The following is a 12,028-nucleotide window of genomic DNA, read 5'->3' as shown; positions in this document are numbered from 1 at the left end:
ACTTTATTAGACATATTTGGACTGATGCGACTTACAGGGTGGTGCAACGTGTACGACAGAAAATATGGTAATCAATCAGCTGTAGATGTTCATCATTTTCATGATTCTTGGTTCATGAGATGTTTTGCTGACAGTCCAACAAAACAAACTAGCTGCAACCAAATAGAACCATTTAAGCTACATCATTGACTTTGCACAGTCACTCAGGCATCCATCAGCTGCAGGCTTGCAGCAGCATCTTCAGTGGGTTTACTGTCAGCTGACAGCTTGAAGCTGAATGTGAAATCATGCATAGAAACTAAAATAAAATAAAAAAGCTGAGGCATAAAATGAGGCTTTGTATCTCAGTTGTGCAGCTACAGAGAGAGTGAAACTGAAGATTTGATGCAGCTGGTTAAGGCAACTGCAAAGACTCAGCAGGAAGCTGAGATCTTCCATTAGAGACACAGCTGCTACGAGAACAATGATGCATATTAACTCCGAACACGAGCAGCGCGGATGAGTTATAGTCTTAGGCATTTGCAGTTTTTGTTGTTTAAATAATTTGAAGCAAAACACCGCATTGATCGTCTCATACTCCCACCTCACGGGAGGTTCAGGCTCTGCCTTCAGCTCCACACGATGAGCACAGAATGAAACGGCAAATGACCTTTTGATTGTCTGGTTCACTGATCCGTGACCAGGAAGGAATCTGTTCAAAAGCCTGTGTGGAAATATAATAAAGAGGAAAACAAGAGTTCAGCTTCAGCTTAAACCTCAGAGACTTATTCTGTCGGAGAGCTCGAGACTGCGCAGTTCACTTCAAATAAAGAGGGCTGTTAAATATGTAAAATTAAATAAAAAATGTTTAGAACGTTCAAGTTGTGAGCAAAAGTACAAATAGGTTTATTGGTAAAAACTGAGACATTTGTGTAGATACGCAATAATTGTTTAATGATAAATAACTTCACAGCAACGATACATCGATTCAACAAGTCTGAATCCAACGGAGAGCAAAGAGTGGTCGTAATAAATACAAATCATATGGAAACCCCAGGTGGTTCAGTTTATTTGGGGGGGGGGGGGGGGGGGGGGGGATAACAGAAAATAATTGAGAAGCACTGTTCTACATGAACATTTCTTTTAAACAGATGTTTATCAGTGAGTGCAGCCAGGTGCATCTAAATTTAATATTAAAGTCTCCAAGTCATCCCTTTCTAAACTTTTATTTCATTTTATGTTAATGAAAAGATAAATCTTCCAAAAACTGAAAGCACTTACAATGAAGCCAAGGGTACATTTAAATGCATTAAAATAAATAAATAAATATGAGCATGGTCATTTTGAATACACAAGCTAGTAGTCCATGTTTGATTGCTTTGAAATTGGTTTCAGTCATACTTTTGTTTCTTGTAAGTTGTTTTTTTGGATCTCATTGTTCGTTGTGTCACGTAACTTTGAAAGGTGTTCATGCAATGTCATGAAGCCCGTAACAATAAAAACAAAATAAAATAGAAATCGTGAACTAATGAACGAAATCCACATAATATGTTTTTCATATTGTGTCACGGCGGCAGGAGGATTGAACCCAAGAATGCAGACCCGCGTGAGGAAAACTCAAAAGTAAAGTATTTTATTAAAAACACACAAAAGGCTCACGTGAGTAAAAGATCCACCTACAGGAGAACCACAAGGAGCACATGGGGGGTGTCATCTGACTGGCATGACCATGATTCACTGCTGAGTGACTGAACAGAGCAAAAATAAGCTGACGACAAGATGAGCAACAGGTGAGCAACAGGTGAGCAAAGGGGACGGTGCAGGTGTGAGTGGGCGTGGCAGCACCGAGGAGCAGGAGCTGAACTGAGGAAAAGTGCTGAGGGAGAGTGATTGACGGCTCAGAAGAACACGAGGAAACTGAAAAATGAAAACACTAGTAACATAAAAACACAGGATAACATCCATCCAACCATCCATCCATCCAACCATCCATCCATCCAACCATCCATCCATCCATCCATCCATCCATCCATCCATCCATCCTCTTTACCCACTTCTTCCTTTTTGGGTCACAGGGGTCACTTGTGCCCATATCCAGCAGTCACTGTGTGAGAGATGGGAAATACCCTGGACTGGTCTCCAGTCCACCACAGGGACTCCTGCACTGGTCTCCAGTCCATCACAGGGACACATAGAGAAAAACGAGACAATCATTCACTCTCTCTCTCACCTAGGGACAATTCAGAGTTACCAGTCAGCCTAACATGCATGTTTCTGGTCTGTGGGAGGAAACCGGAGTACCCGGAGAAAAGACACGCAGCGCGGAGAGAACATGCAAACTCCACCCAGAAAGATCCAGGGCCGGGATTTGAACTGGTGATCTTCTCGCTGAGGAGCAGCAGCTCTACCAGCTGAGCCACAGCGATGCCTAACACCAGAATCACTAAATATAAATAGATATGAAACACAAAATATTATAAACAGAACTATCCAAAACTCAGATCCTCTCATATCAATGGTTAACGTGCCCATAAATTTAAATTTGTCATTTAAATTTAAATTTGTGAACGGCTGCCGACTACCACGAGCTTTTGTTTTCCTGCAGAAGCCGCCAAAACCACTGAAAAAAAGGTCAACAGATGCGAAGACCATGGAAGAGCTGTTTAGGAGTGAGAAGTTCAACGAGTTCAACGTACGGGTGTATATTTAGGAACACATTAGTTGAGTAAAGTTTGCAGAAGAAAGTGTTTTGTTTACATGGAGTGTGTTGCATCTAAAAATTACATATTAGGACAATATGTCTGGAAATTTACTGGAGTAGACTCTTTCAGACTTCACCATTTCATATAGTTCATGATAACTTTTTAAATCTTTGATTTTATAGTCTGCAACGAGTGTGTCCATGACTAAACAAAGCTAAGCAGCAAATTAAGAAGCTTTGGAAGCGTTTAAAGAACACTGGCTTTATTTTGTTGGCATTTTTAACTGGACATGAATCTATCCATCGTTTATGTTCATTCATTCATTCATTCATTTGGAGCCGTGTGTCCTTCTCCTGTTCGCTTCCAACAAGGTGAGCGATTCTTTTCCCAGCATCAGGCTCTTCCTTAGGGATCCAGTACGTGCTTTCTCAGGACAGCTGGAACGTGTAATTTCTCCTGCATGTTCTGAAGTTTCCACCCGTCTTGTCGTTCTTTGGATACGTCCTAAACGAGCCTCGTGGTCATTTTGAATAGTTGCTCAGAAGAAGTTTGCAGCTTGACATCACATCCCTCTGAATCACGTCACCTTTTAGTGTAAACTCAGGTGATCCGAGTCAGCTTCAAGAACAGAAAAGCAGGGTTTTGAAGTTTGTGAGCTCACCACTGAAAAGAACTGTGCCAATATGAAGAACTGTCTGCCTGTGTAAACATCTGCATTTTATTTACGGGTCAGTAAAAACCTCTGTGGCTGTTGGAGGAATCAATGAGGCAGGTCTTTAAGTTCAGCAGTCAGACATCCTCTGACTCCCTGCTTAAAGCTTTAACGTTTAACGCCTACCGCTGTTGGGTATCAAACCAGATGAGTGGCCCTTCGAAGCGTACAGGCCGAGAAATAATGTGACTTTCACCTGAAGAGTTTGATCAAAGTTAAAGATTTTTATTTTGGCGACAATGTCAATTTTAAAATCAACTTGTCTGGTCACCACACTTATTAAGCATTTCAAGCACAAAAAAATCAATCTGTCTGACAAACATTTAATGTTTGTGTCCTATACAGAAGGGTCTTTATTATGTTTTTATCTGTTTTTTATTTTTAAACAAACAAAAATGACTTAGAGATGCTGCATCAGTGTAAATGTTAGATTTCCGCACTTTTTGTTTTTATTCATTCGCATTAGTTTAAAAGTTTTGCTTCAGGATCATGAGCATTTTTTTTACAGCTCTCTGGAAATATTTAAATTCATCTATTTATTATTCATGAATGGAGCATGATTAAATTTAACAATCAGGATCTCCTAACATTTTTTTACCAACCTGGTAGCCAGTGTTTCTAACTCACACACAAACATATTTGCTCTCCATGTCTTCGGTCCTGCAGGAGGCTGGACTCCTCTGAACGTCCTCTTCAGATGGTGTACGACTACCTGGCATCCATGGGTTATTCAGACCCGGTGCGAGTACAACATGAGGCTGCCAACTCAGACCTCAGCTGTTTGATCCGCTTCTACAGCGGTGAGTACTTCACTGTTCGCTTCTAGTCAAACCTTCTAAAACAATTTCACGTCTTCTGACGACGTTGTGCAGATTGTTGCTTTTGAAATTTTTGGTACACGTCCTTCTTTAAGCATGCAACTTATAAAACACACCCAGCCTGATAGGTGACCAACCATCAGTCATTCTGCGTTGCTGCTTGCTTCAGTGACTCGAGGACAGGAGTGACTAATAGCCCTGACTCCTTCTCATTAATGCAGCGCCAGAATGGATGTGAGCAGTGTTGCCAGATCTCACGATAGAAACAAGCAACCAGCTCTATGAAAACAAGCCCAACTGGCAACCCACCACATTGTGTAAAACAGAGGCCGTTTTTAAACAGTGTAAACATACATTTATAATGGCATTACACATAAACAACAGCAAAATTATGCTAAACACTTTGAATAACATACTTTTAAGCTCTGATTTAAAAAAAAAATATTTTTTTATGTAAAAAAATTGCAAAATATTTGCCCCCAAATATTATTTTTACTACATATTTTTAAAATGAAAAGATCCTGACATGTGCATGTGAGTGGAGCCCCCTATGGTCGGTCAGAGCATGAGTGTTTGTTTGGAACAGATCAACAAAGTTCATGCTCAATCATCCAGGTACCAAATCCAATAATTCTCAGTCAGGTCATCTGGATCGTGCAGTGACACGGCCTCTCGCCTCGCCAACTTGGGCGGGAGCGTTAAACAGGAAACGGGGGCGTGGAAGGGACAAACTACCTACTACCACTTGTCTCTTTCTTTATTGTGCGGAGCTGGGAGATAATCAACTACCGGTAGTTTCACTCGGAAAGAAAGTCAAGTCCAAATAAGCAACTTCACGTTCAAAAACAAGCCCCAAAAAACGCACCCCGCAACTCACAAAATTTGCAAGCGACTTTAGAAAAAACTAGCCCAAAGTCGCTTATAATAAGCAGACTTGGCAACACTGGATGTGACACTCTGATCACATCTTAGTGTAAAGGCTCCCACAAACTCGAGCGTACTTCGCTTCGCAGAGGTCTGGGCTTACCCGAATAGGAGTCAACACGGACTCGAAGCGAACGTCCGCAAGCCACGTCCATGCAAAGATCAATTTTTATGACCGTGTACGTGTACTTGGTGTCGCACAATAAACTGCCTGACGACAAACTGCCTGGTTTGGTTTAATTTCCTTTTCTTTTGTTTTTTTGCCAAGAGGCAAGCGATCTCTTCTTCCTCGTCCATTGACGCTATGACTGAAATTGTGAGAAATGAAGGAATTTGTCATGAGCGAATTAAAATCATGTCCAGCGTGGCTGCAGGAGGGTCTGGAGATTTCCCGGTTGGCTGGTCTGATGTGTGGACTGCAGGGCCAGCGCTCCCTGTTTTTGTTATTTTTTAGAACTTTTTATTAACAACATATAAACACAGAACACCGTTGCTGCTGGGCTGCCAGCTGCCTCTACCCAGGGCTGCTGGCAGCTCTCGTTTTTTTTTTTGCGACCTGTCAATCAATCCAGTATGCGTGTCAGCAAATGACCAGTCAGCAAACTCAATTTGTCCCGAAGGTAAACACCTCTTGCCTACAGAGCTGGGCCGTCAGGGTGTACGCTTGAGTATGAAGTCTCAACCGTCTGCGGACAGTGCGCTCAGTGTCCGCGTGGCTTACGGAGTACACATATTACACCAGAGTATGTGGGAACCTGGGACCCTGAGTACACAATCTCGTTCCACCACATGTACCACATGTGGTACGAATGACAAATAAAGAAACTGACTCTCTGAGTAATTCTGGTCGTGCTTATTGACCTTAAACCGATTTTATGTGGAACACAGCGCTCAAAAATCTGTCAAAATGAACTTATTTTGCTTAATGTGCCTTATAATCCGGTGCGCCTTATGGTCTGAAAAATACCGTACACCCAGGTGGGGCAGCTATGTGAGCACACGGGACGCTATTAGGGATTGGGTGTCTTGCTCAGAAACACCATGATGTGGGAATGGCTGGGAGTCGAACCCGACTTTCTGGTCCCAGGTCGGCTGCCTTACCCCTACCCCATCTCGGCCCCCTGTTAATATGTTAGTTTAATTTTTAACAGTTTTACAGTCATAAGTTAGCTTCTAATCTTTGTGTTTCAAAGTTCAGAGTATCGAGAACATCACCATTATCACAAACACAGTATACTGAATATTCAGTGTATTTATACACAGGAAGCTCATCTGACACGTGCGCTCACACTCACTCTTCTTCTATGGTGCTTGTATGAAATTTAAACAAAAATGCTTCTAAAACACCAACATTTTGAAGATGCTCCTTGTGAAAACAGAGACCTGGTGTCTGCTGGCCCGGTTTGTCAGCTCATGCAGCTTCAGCACAGACGACCCGGGCTGGCTGTTAGTTCTGGTGTTTGTCTGTCGCCACTGTCAGGGTCAAAGCAGAGGGACATACATCATCAGAAAGCACTGTGAAGTCATCAAATAAATTATTGATTTGAGTGCTGCTGATTTATTAAGAGAAGTTTACTCTAAACGAAGCCTGTTGATGTTTTAAGCGATGGAGATTTGGATGGTGAGCTAATGTCTGAAACTTTCTGCTGCAGCAGGTGATCAATGTGTCAGAATGATCAAGTCCTTGGGAACTGAAAATACGCTGCGCCTTCATTCTGAGTTCGTAAGAGAAGAAAGCTGTTTTTATAGTGACAAGAATCTGTGGAACAGTCCTAAACTGAAGGAAAAAATTATAATCTATTCAGAACTGAGCTCCCACAGAATTGCCCCGGGCAACGGAGCTCTGCAGAAAGCCGGCTCTCAGCGTTTCCTGCCAGAACCTCGTTCACTGTTTAGAGTTCTGTTTCTCTGAAGGATTTCCTTCACGTTTTAAACGTGGAGTCAGGTTTTTCATCCTAACTAATCAGGTCTCTCTTGTAAATGAGTCCTCGAGGCTCAATGGGATTTACCTGTCTAAATAAAGGTTGAATGAACGCAGAAGCCGTATTCTTTTGTGCTGAATGCCGTATTTGGTGGAACTAAAAAAAAAAAAAAAAATCACTTTTTTTTGTTCTTTTATTTTTAATAAAGGTAATAACAGACCACCAAGACGAGCCATCTGAGTGGTGGGTTGAATGTGAATTTGCTGGCAAAAAGAGCTTGTTGTTCTGAGTCAAATCAGTTTGTGTTTCCATCTCCACTGACCCCCCACCCCACCCCGCTGCATGCTAATGCAATCTGCGCAATCTTGAGTAAGACAAAATGGCTCTGGGGAACAAAGAGTATTGTATTCATCTGAGTGCTCTATAGTTGTCTTGAAGGAATGGATTATGTGAATAAAAACAGATTTCCAAAATAATAAACATAAACACCCATCCTGACAAAAATCAGGAGCTACGAACTACTTTACAGAAGAGAGGAAACCTGCCGTGATGATCATAAAATGCAAAGCATTCGTTATTCCATTTCAACATTTTTGCATTTATACAAACGTTTCCTTGAATATTTCAGTCCTGGGAAGTCTATAGAATAAGAATCAGAATAAGCTTTATTATTATTGCACCAAAGTACAGCGAGATTATATTCCTTACAGTCGTCCGAAAGATGGGCAGAGTGCACGTGGCTGCAGCTCCTACGAGCACAGCCCCTTATTCTTTAGATAGAAAAGGGGAAAGACCATGAGGGTAGGATAGTGGTATTACAAAAAATATCTCTTCACACCTTGTCAGGACACGATTTAAGACATCAAAAAAACTCTACCAGCAAGCACATTTCAGGTCCGAAGATTTATGGACTTCGTTGAGCCTCGCTACATCGTCCCCAGTCGGAGATATTTTTCCAACGTAACGTTACCTGAGTTACCTGCCGTCATTTCCGACGTCATTGAAAAGCTAATAGCCAATAGCACAACTTGTTGGGTGAGTTTTACCACAGACATTTGGACATCGTGTTAGCCCCGTTAGCGTGATTAGTCTTACGGCACAATGGATAGACAAAAACTTTTATCTTAAAAAGTCTGTCCTTCATGCACAGGAGTGCAGAGGATCCTATGCTGCAGCTATAGGAACCTGGAACAAACCTCCACAAGTGAGACAGCATCGCAGGTGACTAATGCTAATAAATAACATTACACACTTTTCATTTAATATAAGTTAAAGTGCTATGCATATCATATGGCTGTTACTGAATATAAGTCACCAGCTGTTACAGCTGTTGCACAGTTTTTGTAACAAATACGCCTAAATAAAAGGGCTATGTTCTGACAAAGGAACGTATATAAATATCGGTATCAGCATCGGTTATCAGCCAAATATGTTTTAACATATCGGAATATCGGATATCGGCCAAAAATCCAATATTGTGCGTCCCTACTTCTTAGTTTACACACATCCCCAGGAGAAATTTGATAAGTTGGCCTACTTCAAGGCCGAACGGGGAAGCCAGATTCAGATAAGCCACAGTTGTTTTTTGTGCAGGCAGACTGTTTTTTCTTGTCAGCCTTGAGTTCTGCTTGTTCTCTCGATGATCCAAAATGGCCAGATTTGTGGGTTTTCCACTGGTCCCTGCTTATTATCTTCCTCCAAGTTCAACCCCAACATGCTGTCGAGTTTTAGAAGCCAGAAGTGGCCTACGATTCTCATAAATCGCTTCCATCTTACGGTTGAGCTCGTAAATCAGCTGAGTCTGAGAGCTTGAAGCACAAACTAATCCTTCACATAAGGTCGGCAGCTTTGCCATGGCCGAAACTGCTGCCGCCGTCTTTCTTAATAGTCGATAACATAAGTATCCAATGGTGCCAAAAAGCAACCCTGCTATCATAAATCCAATGATCTTCGGCATCCTCCTGAGACTACACAGAAAGGCACACCATATCCATGACGTACCTTACCACGTGCGTCTCAGCAGGGCATGAGGGTTCTCCAGGACCCTGTCGCTTGGTTGAAAACATTTTATCCATTGCGTTGAAAGTCCAGCTGACCAGATCCATGACAGTAATTTACGATTCGGAAGATGTGTAAATGGAAGCTCCGATACACAGACAGAGAGCAAAAAAGCAGGAGGGAGACGGGAGAGGGAAGAAATGGCTTCCGTTTTGCTCGAGAGCGAGTGAGGAAATAGTAATGTTCTGTGTAAATATCCTGATGCATGCTCAGTAATCCAGGTAGAAAAATCTAACAAAGTGAAGTCAGGTCCCTTTTTGAGCCTTGTTCATGTAGATGTTCTGTGTAAAGCATTTTGTTTTTAGTTGCCTGACAGTGGCATAATATTTGCTAATTAGAGAGTTGTACTTTGTATTACGTGCGGCATTTTGCAGCAGCGACCCAGTCAAGGCTTAAAGCGTTTCCTCTGTGCTAACATGAAGCTAGCATTTCTTGAAGGGATGCACATCAGCCACCCCCTTGCATGATGAAGTTTTGAACAAAGGTCTGCATGATCTGTTAGCATTTGAAATATGTGATGGGGGTAACTCTCAGCTACTACCACACCAAATTTTAACTAAATATGTGTAAAATCGACTGAGTTAATTTATAACCAAGTTTGTGTCTGCAAAGATTGATTAGCTGTCAAGTTGACTCCAAGTTTATCAATTATAAATGAACATCCTATGGTTACTTGCTGAGAGTTTTGTCAAAGTATGCCATTGGTTTATGCACTATTTTGCTAACAGACAAATGAAAACACATACACACAGGAACAGACATTTATACTTTTGCACACCTTTTATTTTGCTAACTCCAAGTTAATTTGTATGTTTTGATAATGCAACATCTCTCACCAGAAAAATCCTTTAAGGAAATGCTAGGTCACAGGAAATTCTCCAAAACAAATTTTTATTATTTATTTTTTAACAGTAAGAAGAATCGTTGTTGCATGCAGGATTTGAGATTAAAGCATTACAAGAAAGTGAAGTGGAGGCAGATTTGGGTACCATTTTGTGTAAGTTTTGAAAGTGATGTCGTGATCCATCAAATGTACACAAAGCATCCCATCATATCACGACACAACTTTAAACTGGATCTCCTGCAGAGGAGATTAAGTTTCTATAGGATTCTTTATTGGGGCTGATTTTTATATTCAAGTCCAAATATTAAATCAATTAGAACACTTAACAAGCACGCAGGTATACAACATGATGGTGAACAGTTAATTATACCTATTGTCATTTAACTCGGTCATCATATGTTGTTGTGGTGTTTAACATTCAAGACTTTCATAATTTATTAAAGTACAAGTTTGTTTATTAAATACTTAAATTCAAAATTAGTACCAATAGTCATCATAAATTTCTGAAACTAAAAGCATCACACGTGAAACAAAAATTTTATGACTATTTTAACGGCTGAATCATCAAATATTTGGTGTCGAACATTTAAAATAAAAAAAATAAACGAAGTGACTGGTAATATTTTACTAACCAGCGTGTGGAGTAAAGGCAGGTAATGTTTTTGCTCGCGCATGTGTGCCAAAATGTCTCATTATCCACTGGATAAATGTAAATGAAGCTCGCAGAAAGTAATGGACACCTACAACAGATTGACTTTAAAAGTTAAATATGGCTGCCACAGCTAAATTCATTCAGTTTTACATGCACTTTAGATTTTAAACCATTTTAATCTAAATGAGCTCTGGGTCTCTATGGCGGTGGGGGTACACCTGATTTCCAAAAATACTAAATCATTTGCATGCAGTTTGTGTTTGCCATTTGTTTTACCATTGCTTGTAATTATTTTGTGCACACTGATATTGTAATGAACATAAACTTTTAATATATCATGTAGCCCTCACTGAATAGATGTTCTAAGATATATTTATCCATCATAAATAAACTATAATGTCTGCTGTATTGTTGATATATTCAGTCATAAGTGATTGAAAAGACCAAACTAGAGAACAAGCAGTTTTCCATCATTATTCTATAAAGGATTGGTTTCACGTTTAATAATTCACTCTTTTGTAGTTCCAATGTTTATCCTTTTTTAGCCCCATTTTGTTCATTCTATCCATATTTTTCTTTTTTGGTTCTGTCTTCCCTTCTGTATCCCTGTCGGTCTTTATCCTTTGTTAATAAGCCAGCAGAATTTACCCGTCTGTGGCCTTGTTGTTGCTCTGGCATGTCACATGAAGAGGGATGTCACTGAGTTTGCTCGAGGGTGTACAGGGGAGAGAGAAGGAGTCACACATTGGACTCTCGGATCGGTTACTTGCAACCTTATTCCTGAGTTCTGACAACATGAGTGTGTTTGACACCAGCTGATTATTAACTTAGCTGAGGCAAAATGGGCCGTCTGCAGCACCGCACCATGAGAAAACAGCTTTACATAAAGCGCCACGGCATTGTCGCCAAACCTCTGTGGGTCCAGTGGGAACAGTCTGCATGATTTGTCTTCAGCTGGATTGAACTGATTTGGCTGCTTTTCTGCAGAGCAGCCAGAGGTTACAGCAGACAGTAGGGAGATATACGAACTCAGATTGGACTTTGATTTTACGAACGTTTCCCTAGCAACTACTAGCCCTGCAGAGACAGCATGTGTTTGTTTTAAAAGCTGCCTCTTTAAGGCTAGTTTGGTTTAAGGATGCTGTAAGATGTAAATGTATGTATTTATAGTCAAGAAGGAATCATTCCCACCCACACAGTCTTTGCTCCTGGACCATCAGAAATATTTCACTATAACACATATTTGTGTAACACCTGCCCAGTGGCTACTTTGAAATACTTTAAAGAAAGAATAAGTAACTCATTTACAGTCCACCATTTTCCCATCTTCTCTATCACTTTTAAAGTAAAAATCTTATAGAAACCTGCCTTCCATCCATCCATCCATCCATCCATCCATCCATCCATCCATCCATCC

The 12,028-nt window shown here is 40.8% G+C and overlaps 1 protein-coding gene across 1 annotated transcript in view; it reads left to right on the top strand.

The window, feature by feature from the left end:
* The window catches only part of phlpp2 (PH domain and leucine rich repeat protein phosphatase 2), a 38,224-nt gene that overhangs the window by 1,372 nt on the left and 24,824 nt on the right, over positions 1-12,028 (top strand). Inside the window, exon 2 of the mRNA XM_037695843.1 lies at positions 4,060-4,193. Coding sequence (XP_037551771.1) covers positions 4,060-4,193 — 134 coding nt within the window. The remainder of the gene's footprint in view (positions 1-4,059; positions 4,194-12,028) is intronic.

The sequence above is a fragment of the Nematolebias whitei genome, chromosome 2, assembly GCF_014905685.2.
Source record: "Nematolebias whitei isolate Nwh7 chromosome 2, NemWhi1, whole genome shotgun sequence".
NCBI classification, from domain to species: domain Eukaryota; kingdom Metazoa; phylum Chordata; class Actinopteri; order Cyprinodontiformes; family Rivulidae; genus Nematolebias; species Nematolebias whitei.
This window is presented reverse-complemented; position numbering and strand designations above follow the sequence as displayed.